Source organism: Pristis pectinata, chromosome 10 (genome assembly GCF_009764475.1).
Source record: "Pristis pectinata isolate sPriPec2 chromosome 10, sPriPec2.1.pri, whole genome shotgun sequence".
Classification (NCBI taxonomy): domain Eukaryota; kingdom Metazoa; phylum Chordata; class Chondrichthyes; order Rhinopristiformes; family Pristidae; genus Pristis; species Pristis pectinata.
This window is the reverse complement of record NC_067414.1, coordinates 32,432,785-32,455,879: the sequence shown is the minus strand read 5'-3', so window position 1 is coordinate 32,455,879 and position 23,095 is coordinate 32,432,785. Positions and strand designations below refer to the sequence as shown.

The 23,095-nt window shown below is 41.3% G+C and overlaps 2 protein-coding genes across 2 annotated transcripts in view; both read right to left on the bottom strand.

The window, feature by feature from the left end:
• Positions 1 to 2,484: 2,484 nt before the first annotated feature.
• On the bottom strand, positions 2,485 to 4,214 carry LOC127575184 (solute carrier family 35 member D3). The gene is made up of 2 exons (XM_052024884.1): positions 3,755 to 4,214; positions 2,485 to 3,221 (listed from the first exon to the last, which is right to left on the bottom strand). The coding sequence occupies exons 1-2, from the start codon at positions 4,188 to 4,190 to the stop codon at positions 2,485 to 2,487; spliced, it is 1,173 nt and encodes a 390-aa protein (XP_051880844.1). The 5' UTR covers positions 4,191 to 4,214.
• An 8,184-nt stretch (positions 4,215 to 12,398) lies between these two features.
• The window catches only part of pex7 (peroxisomal biogenesis factor 7), a 62,451-nt gene continuing 51,754 nt past the window's right edge, over positions 12,399 to 23,095 (bottom strand). The window contains exons 9-10 of the mRNA XM_052024798.1: positions 16,731 to 16,830; positions 12,399 to 13,378 (exon numbers count right to left, since the gene is read on the bottom strand). Of these exons, the coding sequence (XP_051880758.1) occupies positions 13,310 to 13,378; positions 16,731 to 16,830 (169 nt within the window). The 3' untranslated portion in view covers positions 12,399 to 13,309. The remainder of the gene's footprint in view (positions 13,379 to 16,730; positions 16,831 to 23,095) is intronic.

Here is a 23,095-nt window from a genome sequence, read left to right as displayed (position 1 = left end):
ATGCAAAGTACTCATTTAGCACCTCAGCCACGTGCTCTTACTCCAAGCACAAATTCCCTCCTTTATCCTTGGGTGGACCTATTGTTTCCTTAGTTATCCTCTTTTTTTTAACCTAAATTATAAAATGCCTTGGGATTCTTCTTGATCCTGCTCTCCAAGAACATTTCATGGCCCCTTTTGACCTTCCTAATCACCTGTTTGAACACTTTCCTGCTATCTTTATATTCCGCAAGGGCCCAGTCTGATTTTAGTTTCCTAAACCTTATGTCTGCTTCCTTTTCATTCCTGACTAAATTTAGGACCCCTCAGGTCCTAAAATTCATTATACGTTGAAGAGAAGGTGAGGGAGGGATGTGGTCTTAGTTGTACCGAGGACAGGGGCCCATGATTTTAAAAAAGCTGGAATCTTTGCAAGGAGTATCTGTTGACAATTTTGTGCTGGACACTGAGTCGGAGGCGTGAGGGTGTATGGCTAGGTTCGAAGCATCGTACACATCAATTGGCCTCCAAAGGATTATTTAAAACAGGAGGTAGCGGAACATTTGACAGGAATTACGCAATCTTTTCCGCAGAAATAGAGAGTACGTTCACCAGAAATGAACAATAGTTGTGTACAAATTATGTGCATCGGCAATGTACTTAACCGGCTTGATCGACTGTGAAATTATCCAATTGACCCCACTCTTGGAATGGTGTGGTCGCTGGATGCAATCTGTGCTCAAAATATTTCACGTGCAAAGTATGATTCAAGAGAAACCAACAAGCAAAACAAAAGTATTTTTTTTTATTTCTTTCACTATTGAGCAGTGAAGACCAAAAGATTTGCTGCCGTTAATGCATGAAAATGTGATTGTGGACGTGGAACAACATTTTCCATAGCAGATGTAAAGAATACAACTGTTATAAATGCAAATAAATATAAAAGGAAATCAAAACATCTAAAGCAACTTAACGACAAAGTTTAACAGGACTATCTGACCTGTGTACAGTTTGTATTCAATAATAAAACACCGGAGGCAGTTTGTTTTACAAACACCATGATTGCAAGCTGCCTAATTCCAAAGACTTTATTTCGAAACCAAATGTCAAACTATCAGAAAGAATGTAAAATATTTTAAAAGATTAAAATTGGGAACCACATTCAAATTAATAATTTCGTGAGGGCCAGTGTATTTGCCAATCAAAATATACTTTGTATTTAGAACTATTTCACGCGTAATATCGTTTACGGATTCAACTCAATCGAACCCACGGGTGCACACGCATATCCCCATCTCCTCATGTTTAATCATGCACACACACACTTTCACTCACTCATTTTGTTTTCTCTCCACATGAACATAAAAGGCTCTCTTTAATTCACGTACATGCAAACATACAGTGCAGACAGAAAATTATAAAATGTCTTCAATATTCTCTTTGTTTTATATAATTACTAGATCGCACCCTTCGGTATCATTTCCGTAGATTCACACGAAACTATACATTTGTTCATTTAGTTGGTGGCTTGGCACTGCAGCTGCCCGTTTATTAGCGAGATATAGCGCGACGTGAACGGCGTCCGCTATCTCGCCCCTTGTGGTTTGACACAGGGATAACAACCTGATGATTACCTACAGGAGAGATCGGAGCTCCCAAAGGGCAAAAGCACACCGGAGACTAGAATTTCAAAAGTAAAAGCTGTTTTCTTTCAGACAGTGATGGCATATCTTAAACTTTGTCGCTTAACAATCGGAAAACAAGCTAAAGGAAGGGATTGCATTAAACAATTAAAATTAGAAATAGTAAGTAAAGATGAATATTTGTCTCCTTCGCCGCATAAATCTTCAATTGGGCGTTGAATCATTTGATGAGATTGGGAGAGGATGGTGAGATAGAAATTTCATTAGGGAGTTCAGATGTCATTGTATAGCCACTATTTGAATCTCAAAATTCGATAGCTGGATTGCAAACATTCACGTGCATTATTCACTTTTGTTTTACATTCACTTCCTCGGGTACGGGTCTCACCAGTATTTGTTGCCCATCCCAAGGTGCTCTTCAGAAGGTGGCGGCGAGCTGCCTTCTTGAACCACTGCCGTGCAGACGATGGCCGTACTCTCACTAAACGCCAGGGCAAAGGGGAGGGAATTATTTTGTTTCATCTCACTTGCTTGGGCAAGTGCTGAGAGAGGGGAATGGCGAATCTCCCCGTGGTTGGGCTAGCATCCTGCCCGGACGGAGCTCATCACAGGCGTGTATGAATCCGCATAATCATAAAGATGTGTTACATGTATATTTCTTCCGAGTATAATTTATATTTATGTTGGGTTCCCACCTCTGAGAAATAATAGTGCAGAATCCTGGCAATGTGTTTCTTGGCACTAGTACTACGCTGCTCTGTCAGGTGGTGAGACAAAAGTAACTCTTTTACCCCGAAGTAAAAGATACCAATGGTCTGTATTTGGCTCTTCACAAAGCAACGAGAAGTGAGGTTCCAATGATTTACTGGGAATCCTGAGCTGTAAGATCTTTCCTGAAAACCCGCAAATGTCTTAATAACCTCCAGACACCGACGTAATTTTCAGTCAGTATGTTGTTCTGGGGCGCTCGCGATTCTATGGGCACGCTTCCATTCTCCCCTGTCGTTGTGCTGGGGTCTTCCTGGAGTTCAAATACTTGGGGAGCTACGGTGGGAGATTCAGTCTGTTCCTCCTCGTCCCCTTTGGTCAGTTCTTCCAGGTCATCGTACTTGGCCTGCTGCCTCGTGTCGAAGTATTTGGCTACGCAGTAGGTGACCGAGCCCACCGTGTTCACCACCACGCCGGCGATGAAGAGGGAGGTCGGCTCCACGTCCTTGAAAGCCAGCATGCCCACTGTGATGGTGGCCACACTCTTCACCACTCCCACAAAGCTGGTGGTGACCGCCGAGTTGATGTAGGTGCAGTGCAGGGTGGTGAAGTTCATGAGGCAGCCGATCAGGATGCAGGAGACGAAGGTGCAGCAGACGACAGGATCCCGCCAGCCCGGGTACGACCAGATATTGATGACATCCAGGCTGGCGAAACTGCAGAGCAGCAGGATCGGCGAGGCGGTGACGGCGATGGTGTACTGGGCAGTCAGGGGGCCGTAGGAGTGCTCGCTGCCCTTCTTCTGGATCACCACCAGATAAGCGGCGTGCACCAGCACTGCGAATACCCCGGTCACGTAGCCGATTGGCTCCCCGGAAAGATCACCAGCTCCTGGGGGGAAAGACAGGGCGGTGAGAAAAATGCCGAATAACTTTTACCGGCCACACTTTCGTGCACTGGTACCTTACGACGAAACAAACAGAGCGAGAAGGGATTTAGTAATAAAAAAAGAACCGAAGAAACTATTCAACAATTAAAATACTAACTGACGCCGTTAAACAAATATTTGACAATGATGGCTATATGGATAGATATAAAAGATGTATAAAACATAAAAGATTTATAGATATATCTATATTTATGTACATTGTAGATTGGATGTCAATGCTCAGACTAAAATTATTTGATTTATTCAACCAGATTGATTTCTGCTAATTATTCGATCCCTTCCGTTATGTTGGTGCAATACAAGAACAAAGTTCTAGCGCAGCTCGCCTTTGTTAATTAACCTTCGCAACATGTTTTGCTCAACGCCCACGAACGAACTAACGGCAACTAGTGTCTTCTGCGGTTGCATGGAGAATTAAACATCGGCGAGAGAGGAGAGACTCTGGCCTGAGGGACAGATCCCCCGTGATACTGACCTGCCAGCGCGGCTCCGCAGGTGGTGAGGAGCACTGCTACACTGACGCCGATCGAGGGGATGCCATTCTTGAGAAGGAAAACTCCTATTATCAAAGTAACGAGAGGTAGACAGCGCTTGAAAACAACGTACATGGGAAGACTGAGACCTCGGAGCGACCACAGAGTCAAGCAGGACTGCAGAGTCGAGAGCAGGGTAACGCTAGCGAAGACTTTGGCCAGGCTAAGGCTGAAAGGCGGCACGTCTATTTTACCCAGTCTTCTGAGGATCTCGAGGGTCAGAGCGGCGGTGCTGCTGGTCAGGCACTGGACCAGCGTCAAAAAGATGAAATTGTACCGAGAAATGAGAATCTTCAGCAAAATGTTCAAGGATCCGGAAAACACTCCGTGGGCAACAGCCACCGAGATTCCCAGCGTCCTGCCTTTACACAGCTGCATGGTGCCTGGGATGTGAAACTAATTTGGAAATGGTCTCAGCAGCAGTTAGGCTTTGGGTACCGACTGCCACGGATACTCTGCGCTCTAGCACCGCCCACTCTATGCCTCCATTCATTAACCTAAAGGTGGGGGCGGGAGGATTTGCCGGACTGGGGTTGAAACTGATCAATTGAACACTTTGTTCATGATCACCCATTCAAAATGCTGCAAAGTCAAATGTGAATGATCCCGAGCTGCTGACGCATGGAAACCAGTTGCAAATGCACTATTCCATTTACTTAATTAAGTGAGTAGCTTTTTTTTTTGCATTTCTTTTCTCCACTGCATGATACGGCGAGTGGTGAGTCACTGCTCAGGGGTTGTCAGTCAAGTAATGCAGAATTCATTCACCAGTCTTAAAATCCCGATCTTTCAAATTTACGCAAAAGTGTTCGATGTTTGGATGAAAATAAAACACGGCTCTAAGTGCACCCCGTGTCAGGTGCAGAACAGAATCTGCCCTCTGAACGATAAAACGACTATCTCCCACTAGCTGAGTACATTTTCTCTACGTGAGCAAAACACTCCGCGGGGGCATCAGTCAGGGGTGGGAGCCGCACTGTCTTCTATTGCTGATAACAGGCACCGACTGGAGGCGCGCTAGGAGCTGATTCTATAGGGAACTGGACACATGGCTGTGGTGTCCCTTATTTCCAACAACTTCTGTTATTTTTACAAAACATCGAGGTAGCGCAACGCTACTTTCTCCCAAAGATGTACTTTTATGCATAACTAACTTAGAGAGTTATTAAAGGATTTTGTATCCGTCAATATGCCCAATATGATATCTGACTTCAGATCACTAGACGACGGAAAAAGAGAATGATATCTCTACTATGAATTTAAGGGTTTGTTTTTGCATTTGATTGGAATCCAGAAATTCCATTATTAGAAGCAAATGTTCCTTTTCTCAATATAAATATTTTTCTAGCGGGTACTATCGCAGTTCCTTTAATTGATAGACTATTTGCCACGTTTGCTAACCTGTCGTGGCAGCTTCTGGGTCAACAGATGAAAATGAAGATCTGCACTTCATAATCTGCTCTCTTCAAATTTCTATATTGCTTTCTGGCGTGTGCATAATTACATTGGACTTCAGCCGTTTTAGAGGTAATGTTGAGCTGCGCCGTTTCCTGCCCCTGCCCAGCTTTTATTTCTTGGAATCATTCATCACGAAGGCCATTTGGCTCGTATAGCCTGTGCTGATTCTTATTGGAGAGCCATCAAATTATTAGCACTCCCCACCTTTTTTTCCATGGCTGTATGTTGCCGTTTCAAACCACTATCATTTCTTCTGAGATACTTTTGAATCTGCTTCAGTTATCAAGCACATTTCCAGACTTAACCTTAATATTTCTTTTGTTACATTGGTGGGCTGTCCAGTTGCAGACATAAAACTTATCTGAGGCAGCCCTGAAATCAGAATCGTTCTAGTGCAGACCATTTAACCCATCGGTACCTGTTCGCTCCTAGGAGAGCGATCACGAAACTCCCATCGCCCAGCTCTTTCCCCATGGTCATGTAAACTGTTTTCTCTCTCTCTCTCTCTCTATAGCCCTGACTGATTCTGTTTCCAGCACCCTTGTAGGCACGAGTTCCAAATCATAACTGAGTTTTACCTCTTTTGCTCGAAAATTTAAATCTATGCCCATAGACCTTGCAACCATTTGCTAATAGGAACAGCTTTCTTGTATTTAACATAACTTAACCTTGTTCATCTCTATCAAACCTTTTCTTCACCTTCTTTGCTCCAACGCGGACAATCCCAGCTTCCCCATGCAGCTGAAAATCTCTCAGCCTTGGAACCCTTCTAGCAAATCTTTCTAGCACCCTCACGTGCTTTCTGAAGAGCAGAAACCAGAACTGAAAGCAAAATTGCAATTGTCACTTAATCAGTCTTTTATACAGATTCATTACACCTTTTCTTTTGTATGCTGTGGCTCTATTTCTGAAATCCAAAATCCTCAATGCGTTACTAACCACTATCTCAATATGGAGACACAAGAGACTGCAGATGCTGGAACCTGGTGCAACAAAAAAAAATCTGCTGGAAGAACTCAGTGGGTCAAGAAGCATCTGTCGACGTTTGGGGGTAGAAACCCTGCATCAGGCCAGTATAAAGAGGGGAAGGGGAGCGGCGAGAAAGGATTCCAAGGTGATTGGTGGACTGAGGAGGAGGTGTGAGATGACAGGCAGGTGGTGCAAGGCAAGGGCGGGGGGGGGGGGGTGAGGGGGGTTGGGAACTTGGAAGACAGTGGGAGGTGAATATTAGATGGAGGCAGACAGAGAGAGAGGAAGAGGAAAAAAGAAAACAGATGGAGCAAAGTGAGGTGAGGGGAGTGTGAAGGCAGGAGACTGCCGATGGAGGGAGATAAGCAGGAACACGAGGCATAGCTGTCTCCTACCTTCACGCTCCCCTCACCCCACTTTGCTCCATCTGTTGTTTTTCCCTTTTCCTCTCTTTCTCTGTCTGCCTCCATCTATCATTCGCCTGCCACAGTCTTCCAACTCCACCCCCGCTCACCTCCCCTACTTGGCACCACCTGCCTGTCATCTCACACCTCCTCTTCAGTCCACTAATCGCCTTGGAATCCTTTCTCACCACTCCCCTTCCCCTCTTTTACTGGCCATCTCCCCTCTCCACTCTCACTCTTGATGCAGGGTTTCCACCTGAAACATCGACAATTTCCTTCCTCCCACAGGTGCTGCTCGACCCACTGAGTTCCTCCAGCACATTGTTTGTTGCTATTTCAACATGACCTGCCACTTCCAAGCATATATGTATATACACACAGCGATGCATAGTTCCTGCATGTTCTTTAAAACTCCGCTATCTATATTCTCTTTCTTTCTGCAAAATTGTTTCACTTTTGCAATCTGCCTGCATGTACTGTGAGCCTGTGCCATCTTGCAGTAATCCAACATAGCATTTCTATTGATTTTTATTTCTTGACACGTGTCGCACACTGTCAAAGACAAGGTGAAGGCTACAATATAACAGGCTGGATTATACACTCTACCTGGGTAGCTCAAACAGGAATGAGGCAGCCTTTTGGTGAAGTGTTTCACACCTGAAGCTTTTGTGTGCTCTTTAGAATATTGAATCAAAAGAAACATACTGTGGATTCTGGAAATCTGAAATAAAAATAGAAATGCTGGAAATACTAAGTCACATCATTCAAGAAACAGAACTAGTTTCAAGTCAATGATCTTCCATTGGAAACTTTCTGATGAAAAGTCATTAAACTGAACCACTAACTATCCCTTTGCACAGCTGCTGCCTGACCTGCTGAGAATTTCCGGCATTTTCTCTTGGTGGTCTTTTTAGCTGGCTGGCTCACAATCTAGTTTCTAAAAATGTTAATATCACTTGAGCCCATGTTTTACTTCAAGGCATTCTCTTCAGGTTATGTTGACATGCAATGTATGGAAAGCTAAAAATATGAAAAACCAAATATTTTTATAATGTAACATTTTTAAGTGTCATCTTTAATCAATCGGAGACAGAGGATGATGGTAAAAGGCTGTTTTTGTGATTGGATGCCTGTGACCAGTGGTGCCTACAGCATCAGTGCTGAGACCCTTACCGTTTGCAGTATACGTGAATGACTTGGATGTGGATGTCGGAAGCAAGATCAGTTAGTTTGATGATGACGCAAAGATCGGCAGAGTCGTTGATAGTGTGGAAGGTAGTCTTAGGCTGCAGAGAGATATCCACGTGTTGGTTATGGTGAAATGGGCTGAAAAATATCAGATGGAATTTAATCCAGACAGATGTGAGGTGATGCATGCTGCCGAAGCGAGGACATACACCATGAATGGAATAAAGGGACCTTGGAGTACGAGTCCATAGGTCCTTGAAGGTGGCAACACATGTTGATAACATGATTAGGACGGCATATGGAATACTGGCCTTCATTAGCCGGGGCATTGAATACAGAAGTACAGAGGTTATGCTCCAACTTTATAAAATCTTAGTTAGACCTCAGCTGGAGTACTGCATGCAGTTCTGGTCATCAAGATATAGGAGGGATGTGATAGTGCTGGAGAGGGCGCAACGGGGATTCACCAGGATGTTGCCTGGGATGAGACTGGAGAGGCTAAGTCTCTTCTTCCTGGAGCAGAGAAGGTTAAGAAGAGACATGATTGAGATAAATAAAATTATGAGGGGCATAGATAGACTGCAGGAAACACTTCTCCATATCAGAAGTAAATAAAACTAGAGAATATAGGTTTAGGTAAAGGGGAAGAGATTTAGAAGGGATCTGAGGTGGAGCTGCTTCACCCAGAGAATGGGAAGTACCTGGAATGCACTGTCTGAGAGTGGTTGAAGCTGGATCGCTGACAATATTTCAGGAGTGGTTAAAATGAATTACTTAGGCATAGAGGGCAATGGACCAAGTGTTGGACAATGAGATTAATATGGAAGAGTGTCCACTGGTCAGCATGGATGAGATGGGCCAAATGGCCTGTTTCCATTCTGTATCATTCTATGAATTGCAATCATTCATTGGAATCAGTCTTCATATGTCTGCTCTCTCACTGTTGCAGTAATTTTATGTAACCTTTATCAGTTACTTTCATCACATCCCTATTATGCTTTAATTCACAAATGTACAGTATATTTACCTTTCACCAGTGTTACCTTTGACCAGTGCTTGCAAAACAGATAGCCCTGTCCTCCACCATACACTTACCTGAAACTTGCTGAAATCAGGCCTCCTTCACCACCAAACTCCCTCCAGAAACCTCCCTATGGTTATATCTTCCTTTCATAGAACAGTTCCAGCATGGAAGGAGGCTATTTGGCCCATTAAGCCCTTGTTGGCTCTCCAGAAGCTAGCTGAAAGCAGAATCCGGTCAATCCCATTCCCCAGCCCTAGAATTATTTTTCTCTTAGCTATCTGCTTGCATTTTGAAAATGATGATTGGATTTGTTTCCATCACCTTTCAGGGAGTGAATTCCAGATTATGACTACCCTTTGCATGATCAAGTTTTTCCTTATGTTGCTCTGGTTCTTTTACCAAATCTGCGCCCTCATGTTCTTGATCCTTCCAGCAATGCAACTGATTCCATTTCCTCACCCTGTCTAGACCCTTCAAGATTTTAAACACCTCACTGAAATTAAAATATAGATTTAGCATTTTGGTGAGCTTGCCCTAACAGCACTCTACACTAACAAGTTCACAGTCCTGGCCAGAATCCTCTTCCTGAGAGTTCAAAATAAAACTAGTTCAAGATACAAGTTAGACCTGTCTAAACGGAGTGCATTACCCCCACCCAGATCATATCTGTATAGTGCTTTTGCCTGTACTATTAATATTCAAAGCTGTTGTGGTTAATCCTGTTCATATTCTTTCATATATACCCACTTCCTTTTGTTTCAATTGTGTAAACCAGGTCTTGTAACAGCTGAATACACAGTTTAACTCGTTCTATTCTGGCTAGCTTCAATTAGCCACCATCTTACTCAGATTAGTTCCTTATTTGCCTAGAATCAAAAAAGATTGTGTTTTTAATCAACTGTTAAAGAAGTTAATTGTTAACAATGTTATGGTCATCCAACAGCAATTTCAAGGAAATTTGTTACAGTTCAATTGAGACTACTCCCTGCATGAAAAAATTGAGCTCTTCTAATGGTGCATTTTATTTGCAACCTAAGTCATTAAAGTTACATTACTAAAATGAGTAATGCCTGCAGAGCTATAACCATAGCAATAGTTAAAGATTTAGGCATAAGTGTTACTACGAATGCTGCCCTTCACTAACCACAACCTTCTCTCATGAGTACTAATATTTGGAAATGTCAGTTTATATTCTAGGCTTTTTTTTTACAGAACTTAATTAAAATTACATTTTCATTGTTGAATTTTGGTCACTCTGACCTTCCACTGAAATAACTCTGTTGCCTATACTGTGGTCTCTGTTCCTTCTCTTTAGCTGAGATTTTTCAATAGTTCAGTTACCTCTTGGTTCCCACTTTGCTCAGACACTGCTCCCATGTTGGTGGATGGCGAATGTGTTGCTATCTGCTTTGACTCAACTTTTGATCTACTCTGATCCACTCACTTATTAGAATGACTCCATGTCTTTTCGATAAATCCTTGAAGTCGTTATTAATACCAGATTTGACAATTTAATCATAATTTGACCTCCTATTTGCCACCCTCCTTAAAATGCTATCCAGCATTACAGAACAACACCTGACCACTGCCCAAGATCTCCACACTTTGTCTCCTTTTACTTGTGAAAGCCAAAGCATTAATTTAGTCTGTGGGGATGTGGTGTTGTGTTGGAAGCAGACAGATAGCCTGAGAGAAAGCAACTACATTAAATCTACCAGTAGCATGTAAACAAAATATAGTACTTGAAATTTGAAACAAGGGTAACATTCAAGGAGTAGTTTAATCAGAAGAGGGCAAGTAATAAATGAAGCGTAATATGTATTTTCTAAAGAACAGATCTAAGATAGCTCTGGGGAGCTCTAAGATAGCTCTAGGGGAAGCAAGATGTCCAATATACCTTTGCAGCATGCACTAGGATTCATTGCAAATCAGGTTAAGGCTAAGAAGTGGAAGCAATAAGGGGCAATGATTACTTATGCTGCTGCATATTATGTGGAGCAAGATCATGAGGTTGTGCCTACCCAGAATGAAGAGATATCAGATGGAAGGATATCACCAGAGTTACAGAATCAGATTGAGCTTCTGTAATGCCGAGTGGCCCAGGTCACTGCAATTATGCAGCAACCTTGTATAAGGTTCATGCTGGCTCGGTGATGCAGCACAAACCTGAGGAAGTCAGGTGTAGAGTGAATACCTTGACTAAAGATAATGACCACATCTCAAGGCCGTTGGAGGAGTCACCAGAAGTGTTAAGTGAAACTCTCTGATGACCCCAAAGAGAGATGGGGCAATATGAATTCAGGATATTCCCAGATTCCTCAAAACTGTGTGCCCTGATCATCTCTGCATTGCAGAGGAATCAGAATAGCACTGTCTAGTATTTTACTTAGGTAAATTATCAAGTACCAAAAGGAGGGACTGTAGAGTTGGGATAAAACAGAACAAATGTCTCTGTCCTATTAAACAGGTCAGACTTGGTTCTATAATTGAGCTAGCAGGCTTAGCAGGACAAATAAGCCAACTGAAACATTCTCTTGAAGATAATATCCTTTCACTGTCAAGCAGGACAATACAAATGGAGATACAGTATATAGGAAATACTTAATTAAACTATTGGCTCTAAATAGGCAGGTGAAGGAACAGCTACAAGATGTAAAAGACAAAAGGGCAACAGGATTGTTCCTAAAGCAATTAACCTCTGCAAGAATCCAGGCAAGGATGAGAGGTTAGTCAACACAGATGGTCACTAGTAGGAACGTGGCTACTAATAATAAGCCTCTTGGGCACAGGTGATCTTTGAAAAGACAATTGATTGATTGGATGATTAAAAGGATGTGTTATGATTAGATACCAACTAAGGAAGAGGGTTTCATCTTGGATTGCTCATGAAAGTGCTGATCTATGATCTGTAACCTCAGAATTGGATGATACAAGCCACATCTAATTATGGTTAGGGTATTTTTAAATCACCCTGGAACCTTGTATCTGGGTGACTTCTGATAGATTTTCCTATACACAGGACACTATTTGGCCCATCAAGTCTATGCTGGCTCTGGGTGCATTCCCATCAGTACACCCACCCATCCCCACATTTTTTCCCTGGTAACCTATTCTCTCATATGCCCATCAACACCCTCAATTCTCCTGCCACCCACCTAAACAGCGAAAAATTACAGTAGCCAATTTTGGAATGTGGGAGGAAACAGGAGCACCCACGGGACACCCCATGGTCCAAAAAGATAGCACCCTGGTTCAGGATCGAAACTGGGCCACCGGAGCTGTATGATAGCATCTCCGTGCCATCCCAATGCACTTTCCCGAATAAACCAAATCATTTGAGTTTCAGCTGAGTACTGTGGGGTGCAGAGGATGAGCAAGTCTTCAACAACTTGCAGGGTAAAAAAAAATTATTGAGCTGAAGGCCAAAGGAAAAAACCTTAGACATACTGAGAGATGCCTCTTAAAAGCAAAGTCTAGGTCAATGCCTTCACTTTTGGCGAAACATCCATTTTTAAAATTACACCTCAGAAGTGCCTCAATTTATTTTCCATATTCAAGACGCTATATAAATGTGAATTGTTGTTGCTGATTACAAGAAAACCAAGGATAAGTTAGTCTGAAAGTATGAGTCACTTTGAATGTTATTAACACATATATACAGTACACTTCATGTCAGTGTTAACAATGACAATATCTGTAAATGTAACAAGACCGAAAAATAATCAAAATTTCTGAATAATGAAAAGCTCTTGTTGCAGCAAGAGTTCAAATGATTTTTCTTCTTCAATCATGATGAAAATATGTTCAGGGAATCCCAGATCATAATAATTCCTCCAAATCAATTTCTGTTGAAGTTTATCTCGCAACCCCACTCCCCTCCACCCATCCAGATCTGAAATGAATCTGGTTATAGTAATCTTAAGACAGTGTCTTATCTTCACAGTTGGGATCAAATCACAAGGAACCAAGACAGACATTTATTCTCAGTTGACCTAAGCATTAGGGTGAAATATATGAATTGAAGTACAAAATATATAAAGTCAAATTTCCATATAGTTACAAAGCTTTGCAATAGCTAGCCACTCATGAATTCACACAAGAAATAAATAAACTGCCAGTATTGTATTTTATCCACTACTTTCTTAAGTACTCTCCAATGTGGACAGATAAGATGGAAGTTTGCAGTTCCCATTTATCAATCTTCAAAGTAATTTAAATTATAGGGTAGTAAAATGCAAAAAAAAATCCTCTAAGTACAATTCAGCACATGCCAGAGACATCAAACTGTACATTTAGCTGTACATATATTAAATTGCTGAAGAGCTTTACAGATTAACTAAATATAACAGCTAATGCTAGTTATGAGCTCCTGACAACTGCATATAAAGAAATACATCAAACAATAGTTTTGGGAAGTGGAACATGATGTACTAAATTGTTCAATGATGCCAAATTTAATGATTAACAGTAAGGCAAGATGGAATATAGATCTTCACAGTTTCATCCCAGGCACAATCAGCAACCTGTAAGGAAAGTACAACAGGACTCAAGAGTTAGAAATTTTTCTATCATTACAAATCTAAAAATGGTCAATAAAAATGTCAAATTATGATGATGGCAAAAATAAAAGTGAAAGTTGGGATGTCCAGTTGGGTTTATTACTGAGTTAAACTGTAGTCATCTTTGAAAAACTAATCAGGCAAAATTGAATTTTTCTTTAGTCAACCAGCTCAATCCTTTATGGATCCACATAGATTGCACACTGTTTTGGTGATATTTTCTGCTAATATGCTAATCCAGTGAATATCCGTTCACATACATAAAAATGATGCATCAGGCTGACCTTAACAGAAAAGGTGGACTGAAGCAATGCAAAGAATTGTGACTGGGAGGGGTTAGTTTGGGTGTGGAAGCCTTTAACTACCTTTGATCCAGCCATGTTGCCTGTCTAAAATATACATTATGTTGCTTGCCATCAATATATTGTTTGCTCACAATCTTGTGAAGAACTTTGGGATGATACTACTGCATTAAAGATACTACAAAATGGAAATTATTGCAGGAGGCCACAGCCAGATACATCAGAATGGGAAGGAAAATTAAAGTTGCAGGCAACATGAAGCCCAGATTCACCCTGTGGAGTTGCTATACAAGGTGGTTACCTAATCTGTTTTTGGTTTCTCCATGCAGAGGAAACCAAGTTGTGAATGCCACATGCAGTACACTCGATTGGAAGAAGTGCAAGTGCATCACTGCTTCAATTGGGTCCCTGGATAGTGGGAAGAGAAAAGGTAATAGGAGTGTTGCATCTCTTGCAGTTGCATGGGAAAGTGTCTGAATAAGGGGCGTGGTTAGTGAAGAAGGAAAAGAAGTCCAGCGAGTCACAGAGGAAATGGTTCCTTCAGAATGCTGAAAGGGGAGGTAAGGGAAAGATGTATCCAGTGGTGGAAACTTGTTGAAGATGTTGGAAATTGGGAAGGATGATGTAGTGAATGCAGAGTCTGGTAGGGTGGAAAGTGGGGACTGGGAAATCTCTTATCCTTCCTCTGTCTAGGAAAAATGATGAAAGCAGAGGTGAGGGAAAAGGATGCGATGTGGCCAAGACCTCCGTCAACTATGGTGGAGGGGAGCCACTGCTCAGGAAGAGGGAAGATATCTCAGAGGCACATGTGTGGAAAGCTTCATTACTGGAGATGGAAAAACTAGCAGAATGGAATAGAGGCCTTACAGAAAGCAAGGTGGGAGGAAGTGGAGTCAAGATAGCTGTGGAAGTCTGTGGGCTTGTAACGGACGTTTTCCCGAACCTATCCCATGACATGGAGACAGGGAGATCCAGGAAGGGAAGAGTCAGAGATGTGAAGTTGAGAGCAGGGTGGAAATTGGCAATTAAATCATGAAATTTTAATTTGTATACGAATGCAAGAAGGAACACCAATGCAATATCAGGTGTTCCAGAAACGAGTTGAAGGAGAGGGCTCAAATAAGATTAAAACAAAGAATGTTCCACATATCCCACAAAAAGACAGGCACAGCTTGGGCCCATGTGTGTTCCTATAGCTGGATCTTTAATCTGGAGAAAGTGAGTGGCATGAAAGTCTTGTAATTAAAGATGAACTTATTTCATCTCCTGTATCATTTTTATTGAACACAATGCTCTAATTGTATATTTTAAACTAAGAGATCTTTTGAATTAGAGGTCTTTAATACATTTGCAAGCGTCCATCAGTTTACAGGCATTGAAAAATATACATCCGAAGCATCTTACAATCTACAAAGTTTATACTTGTTGAAACCTGGAACTACACTCATCCCAATCTAATCTTCCCTTCAGACATTAACAGATTGAAATCAGTGAGGTGCTGACTTCCCTTCTAAAAATTAGCCCAGATGAATATCTGAGCTGGAACAGGTTAAGTACCTGTTTTAAGCTAATTCAGTACCACTCTGTTGCTTTTTGATAACTCGAGCAATTTGCTTCTGCCAAAGTAGATTTCAGCAGGTTGACATACTCCTGCACCCAATGCCTATTCCAGCAACAAAGTGAATGCAAAATGATGAAAGATAATGTAGGAAAATATTTAAAATATTCAAGTCCTACAACAGCACATTCTAATCACTTACATTCTCAATTAATTGCTTTACTATATTACAACAGCTTAGTTTTTTTTCATCTACCATTGTATAACCTTACAAAAAGTGGTGGCGGAATCTAACAGCCTATACTTATCTTAATCGTGTTTGTTCATTTGGTAAGTCTGCAGTGAATGCTGCCAACAGTTAGTTTCCTATTAATTCATTCAGAGGCACTACAACTGATCCATTAACTGATTTAATTTTGCTTCCATGGTTGCTGTCTCCAATTCATCAGCATTCTTTATCCTCAGCCCTAAGGGAGCTTTCGCAGCACTCTTGGGATAATCTAATAAATCAACTATAGATTATGGAGCTAATTCACCTAACTTTGTATTCCTTCTTCGAGAAATAGGAGTTGGAGTACAGTGAAAGGCTTTAATTCTGTTTTCTGTGCACACAGACTTCATTTCCAACTAAGCACAAAATTTGATGTGATCATTATTCTTGCATTGTTGTCAAGCAAATACACAGTGTAACTATAATTTCTTTGTGGTAATAGTGATACCATCTTGCACACAATTAAATATCAGCAGTAAAATACAAACATTGTCCCAACACCTATTGAGATCTTTGTATTCACTATGATACAGTTTAGGTGATGCATGGCTAATTGTGGCTTTTCAGAGTTGAGCAGCTGTTCCAAATTGTACAGATTGTTTATTTCAAGCAGTCAATTGGATTTTTAAAAGCTCATATGATTATTACTAAGAAGTTTTATTGTCAAGTACATTGTTAATGGTTTTCTTTTTTCAGTTCCCTTCTGTCCTCTTCTGATAGCTTCGTGCCTTGAGAAAGTAGTAAATTCTTACTGTGCACCTTGTTAACTAACTGTTGGCAACATTTACTGACAGCAGGTTATTTGAGTATCAAAGGAACCACAGCCAAACTCTGTTGTGTTATGCTCAGTGATTTTCTTGTAGGACATGGTGGATAACACTGAGGTGGAAAAAATTACTCATTCTCCCACTGCCCCCAAATATCGCTCCGAGATCAGTTAGTGTGCAGCCAATTCCAAATCCACAGAATCAAGTGGCCCACCAAGATATGATGGAAATCAAATTTAGCTGTAGAGCCATAAAAGGTGCACAAGGTGAAAAAATGTGCTGTTTTATTTAGCTTCACTATGTGATTTCCCTTCAGCAGTTTGGTTCTGCTATTTGTTCCAAACCAAGGATCTGGAGCTCATTTATAGGTTTTGAATTAATTCATTTTGATCAAACATTGAAGCAGTTAGTCACGTACCTGACCAGGGATATGTATGCTGAAATCAAGCCCACATACAAATTCTGTGTGGTGCTCCAGTGTTTCTAGCACTGAGTCAGGCTTGGAAACATCCCAAAATCTATGAACGAAAACAAATAAATGCAATTAAAGTAATTGAATGGACTTAAAATCATATTTTAAAGTTATGACGCAGTTAGTATTCCATCGTACAATCTGATCCACGTGACGTGTAACTGGACTGCAACTCTTTGATAGGCAGATGTAATAATATACATGTTGGATGTTGCCCCCTCAGATATAAGAGGGGAAATAATTATAATTTTGATTTTGTCCCACTAAAATATTTTAAGATGTGTGTTTTCTCTTTCAACAATGAACAGAATAGATATCTATTTTGTAAGCTGAATCTATAGCCATCTGAAATCTCATAAGAATGCTGTGCATTGATTTCCGTACTGGAAAAATATTTTTAAAAATATTTTTAATTATTCATTTATGTGATGTAGTTGTTACTATCAAGTATGCCTTTTAGTACTCATCCCCAATTGTGTGGTAGGGTGGTGGACTTTCTTCTTGAAGAATGACCAGCAGCAGTATGGTGCAACAGTGACCTAGTAGAAAACTTCAGAAGAGAATATGGGGTGGAGTTCATGTGGGTAAAGACAGCAGGTTGCTTTCTTTTCAGGGCATTAATTAATGTCGCATTAACAGTCATGACAATACAACAGCTTTTATCAATACAAGCTTATTTCCAGATTTTCTAAAATAAACAAATATATGAATTGCCATGATGGAAATTGAACTCGCGTGCTCCAGAGTATTTGTCCAAGGCTCTGGATTACTGATATAGTAAATAGCCATTCCGCTGATGATTCTGCAACCATTTTAGATAATTTGCCAAAATCTATATGAAAATATGTTCACAATGTAATGTTATCTTGATAAAATAATAAAATGAATGATTAACAAATATAGTTGAATCTGTAACATTCATAACCCTAAACACATTAAGTGTAATTTTAGAATTTGGTAGTGTACTTTCAAACTAATAAAGTAACTATTATATGGCTGGCAAGTAATTGTTAATTAGCACACAAAGCCAATCTATTTCCAGTTCCACAACACTGCCTAATTCTATCCTTGCCTCAGTTCAGCAGCTGCTAAAATATATAACTATCCTTTTGTTATTTCTAGATTTAATTATTCCAACACACAACGGGCTGGCTTTATTTGAAGGGAAGGGATTCTACCCTTTGCAGAGTTGAGGTCATCCAAATCTGCTGCTGATCCTAATTCATGATATATTTCATTTACATATCACCCTCATGCTATTGATATGCGTGACTAAGCAATGACCAAGTTTTAAAAGCCAAATCTCTCCATGATCTCTCACCACCGTACCTCTGTAATCTTCTCCAAATCTTTGAGATTAATGCCCTCCTCCAATTTTACTTTCTTGATTATACCTAAATTTAACTGCTCCACAATTGTAGTCATACAATAAACTTTATGGCCCAAAGCTTTGGAATTCCCTCCATAAATTTCTTATTACCTCTGCTCCATTAAGATGCTCCACAAAACCTATTGTTCAGACCAAGCTTATGATCATTTGCTCAAATATCTGTTTTTGGGCTTCACATCAAATTTTATTTAATAATGATGCTGGAAACCCTTTGGGATGTTTTGCTATGTTAAAATAAATACAAGCTGTTTCACACTTTATATCTGTATATTCATTTCAATAGATACTGGGCCTTCCCTAAATGTCCAGTTGCAGACCAATCCCAAGGTATCCAAAGCTTGCATAAACGTTAGCTTCAGAGTACAATAAATCTCTGATAATCTGGTAGGCTTGGGACATTGGTAGTGCTGGAATAGCAGATGTTCTGGACTATTGGATGCTAGTCCTATTAGTACCCCTATATTACAAAAGCACACTTTTATTTCACTTTTTTTTTACATTACACGTAATACACATAAAATATATAATACAATTTCCAGTGAACCCTGGGAGCAGGAAATATATAATACAAGTACCCTTGACCCTGGCTCCAGTAACAACCTACCCACTTTCCTGTATACCCAACACCCAACCCCCACCACACACACATCTTCCAGACCTCAACCCTGGCTCTGGCCACACCACTGGCCCACAGTCCGGACCCCCACTCTGGTTGCACTCCGGATCCTCAGCTCAAGCCACACACGTAGCCGCAGCTTGCTTTGTGGGCCTCCAAGCTCACATTCCAGAGTAATGAGTGAACCAGATGCCAAATCATCAGGATTCCATAACAACTGGATGTCAGATTATCGGAGTTTACCTATCCTTGCTCCCACTGAACTGAAACTAAAATAGCAATGTTTGTGATTAAACAGTGCAATAAGCTTGGGTTTTTATGAACAAGCATTGGAAGTACAAAATCTTGACAACTAACTAGATTCATTACTTTTTTCTCTTCATGCATTTGGCTAATTTACTTTCCTTCCCCCTTTGATTCATTTCTATATTGAACACAGCCAGCTGGATAAGCACTTTTTTCAATTGAGTTAAGTACAAGAGCATATTATGGATTTTCTCACATGGATTAGGTCCAAAAAACAACAATTTGCTGTGCAGCACTGGACAAGACAGCTTTTCAGAACTCCCCAAGTGAAGATTTTACAACCATAAGATATCTGAGCACCTGTCACCATCCTAAGTTAAACGTTCAATGCTGAAGAATTTAACTCATGCACACCAGCTGACTATAGTCATCATCAATATGTGTAAAGATGTTCTGGTCCTTTAGCATTATTATCAGTTATGTTTTTCATATCATCAATTAAAAAATAACTGCACTGTAAAATATAATTAAATACCTTGCACGTTACATGTTAATTAATTCACTCCATGTGGTATCAAGAAGTGGCTGACAGCACTGGATACAGCGAAGGCTATGGAACAAGACCACATCCCAGATGTAGTATTGAAGACCTGTTTTCTGGAATTAGCGGCCCCTCAACCCAAGTTGTTCCTCTATTGTTACAATACTGGCATCGAGCAGATAAAATGGAAAATTGCCAAGACCCAGGACTCAATACCTCCCTCTTTAACTGGATCCTTGACCTTCTAACCAACAGACCACAATCAGTGAGGATCGGCAGCAATACCTCCGGCACAATTATTCTCAACACTGGTGCTCAATACTGCGTCCTCAGCCCTCTACTCTACTCCCTATATACTCATGACTGTGTGGCTAGATTCTGCTCCAACTCCAAGTTTGCAGGTGATATTACTGTTGTAGGCCGTATCTCAAACAGCGATGAGTCAGAGTACAGGAAGGAGATAGAGAGCTTAGTGGAATGGTGTCATGACAACAACCTTTCCCTCAATGTCAACAAAACTAAAGAGCTGGTCATTGACTTCAGGAAAGGGGGCGGTGTACGTGCACCTGTCTACATCAATGGTGCTGAGGTCGAGAGGGTTGAGAGCTTCAAGTTCCTGGGAGTGAACATCACCAATAGCCTGTCCTGGTCAAATCACGTAGATGCCACAGCCAAGAAAGCTCACCAGCACCTCTACATCGTCAGGAGGCTAAAGAAATTTCATATGTCCCCTTTGACACTCACCAACTTTTATCAGTGCACCATAGAAAGCATCCTATCTGGATGCATCACGGCTTGGTACAGCAACTGCTCTGCCCAGGACTGCAAGGAACTGCAGAGAGTTTTGGACACAGCCCAGCGTGTAACGGAAACCAGCCTCCCCTCCTTGGACTCTGTCTTTACCTCTTGCTGCCTTGGTGAAGCAGCCAGCATAATCAAAGATCCCACCCACCCGAGTCATTCTCTCTTCCCTCCTCCTCCATCAGGTAGAAGATACAGGAGCCTGAGGGCACGTACCACCAGGCTTAAGGACAGCTTCTACCCCACTGTGATAAGACTATTGAACGGTTCCCTTATATGATGAGATGGACTCTGACCTTATGATCTACCTTGTTGTGACCTTGCATCTTATTGCACTGCACTTTCTCTGTAGCTGTGACACTTTACTCTGTACTGTTATTGTTTTTACCTGCACTACCTCAATGCACTCTGTACTAACTCAATGTAACTGCACTGTGCAATGAATTGACCTGTACGATTGGTATGCAAGATAAGTTTTTCACTGTACCTTGGTACAAGTGACAATAATAAACCAATACCAATACACCCTGTACACAAAAAGTGGGATATAACTAACCTGGCTAATTAGCACTTAATCATTCTACTCTCAGTCATCAATAATGAAAGCTGTTGCTGAAAATGCCAACAAACATTAGTGATGCACTAATAATGTGGCTACAAGAGCAGATCAGAGGCTAGGAATCCTGCAGCAAGTAACTCACTTCCTAAATCCCCAAAGGCTGTCCACCATCTACAAGGCTCAAGTCAGGAGTGTGATGGAGTACTCTGCACAGGCCTGGATGAGTGCAGTTTCAACAACATTCAAGATGCTCGACACCATACAGGACATAACAGCCCACTTGATAGGCACCCCATCCACACCGATGCACAGTAACAGCAGGTTGTACCATCTACATGATGCACTGCAGCAACTCATAAAGACTCCTTAGACAACACCTTCCAAACCCATGACCTCTACCAATTAGAAGGACTAAGGGCAGCAAAAGCATGGGAACACTACCACCTGGAAGTTGCCCACCAACCTGACTTGAAAATACATTGCTATTCCTTCATCATCGCTGGGTCAAAATCCTGGAACTCTCTCCCTAACAGAATTGTGGGTATACCTACACTTCAAGGACTGCAAAGGTTCAAGAAAGCGGCTCACCACCACCTTAGGGATGGGCAATTAAATGCTTGTGAAGCCCAGATCCCTTGAATGAAAAAAATCCACTGACCTATGCTCAGGTTGGGTTTCACCAGGACCACTCTGCTGCAGACCTCATTACAGCCTTGGTCCAAACATGGATCAAAGAGCTGAATCCAGAAGTGAGGTGAGAGTGACTGCCCTTGATATCAAAGCAGCATCAGACCAAGTGCGATATCAGCTAAAAAGTAACCGTGCAGTAAACACATAAATACATTTTTTGCAATCAGCAGATCTGGAATTCAGCTCATTGATCCATGTTTGAACCAAGGTTGTCATGAAGTTAATAACCATCAAAGAGAAAACACTCCAGTAGTTGGAGTCATACCACACGAAGGAAGACACAAGAGACTGCAGATGCCAGAATCTGGAGCCAACAAACAATCTGCTGGAGGAATTCAGCAGGTCCAGCACAAAGGAAATAGTTGTGGTTGTTGACAGTCAATCATCCAGCCCCACAATATCAGTGCAGGAGTTTCTCAGGGCAGTGTCCTTGGCCTGATCATCTTCAGCTGCTTCATTAATGATCTTCCTTCCATCATTAGGTCAGAAGTGGATGTTCACTGATGATTGCACTACCTTCAACTCCATTTGTATTTAAATGAAGCAGCCCACGCCTACATGCAGCAAGGCACTGAAAACCTACCCTCCACCTATAATGCACAAGTTAAGAGTGTGATAGTACATTCTCTATTTGCCTGGATAAATGCAGCTCCAACACACTCAGGAAGCTTCACATCATCCAAGGCAAAGCAGCCCTCTTGATTGGTATCTTCTCCACCACACTAGCCATTCATTCCTTCCCCATAAGTGTACTACCAACAATGTGCACTGCAGTTCCTCCCCCCAGCTGCTCTAGCAGCATCTCCCAAACCCATAACATCATAATAAGGAGCACATGGGCAGCCGGTGCATAGGAACACCACCATCTGCAGGTTTCCCTTCAAGTCACACACAATGGTTCAAGAAGGCAACTCACTGCCCTCTTCTCAAGGTTAAGTAGAGCTAGGCATGAAATGCTGGCCTTGCCAGTAACACCCACATCTCTGCAAATGAATTAGTTTAAAAAAAATGGAAGAAAATTTCCATTGCCAGAGAGATGTGGCAAAATTGCCACATCTCATGCCCTGGATAACCTGGCCTGACAGCCTGACAATCCTCCAAGGAGCTGATGAGGGAAGCCTTCTATGTCATCCCTCACCATGTGAAGGTACATCCAGGAAAAATGTTACAACAGAAAGAACCTGAAATCAGTTGAGAAATATGTTCAATAATTTCTCCAGGACTGGCAAGGTGTGAGAATGCAGTGTGACTTCACAACTGTGCCAAGAAGTAGATGCTGCTGTCACAATGCTCCTGTATACCACATGCTTTACAAAATTTGAACTCACCAAAACACCAAAAAATAATTTAAAATTGAAGTAGTTAGACTTTCTTAAAAGGGACTAATCTCTCTTAAAATGCTCAACAAAGGCAAAACAAATGCTGCACCATTTATAACAAGTGTTTCTCATAAAGATGAATATATCTG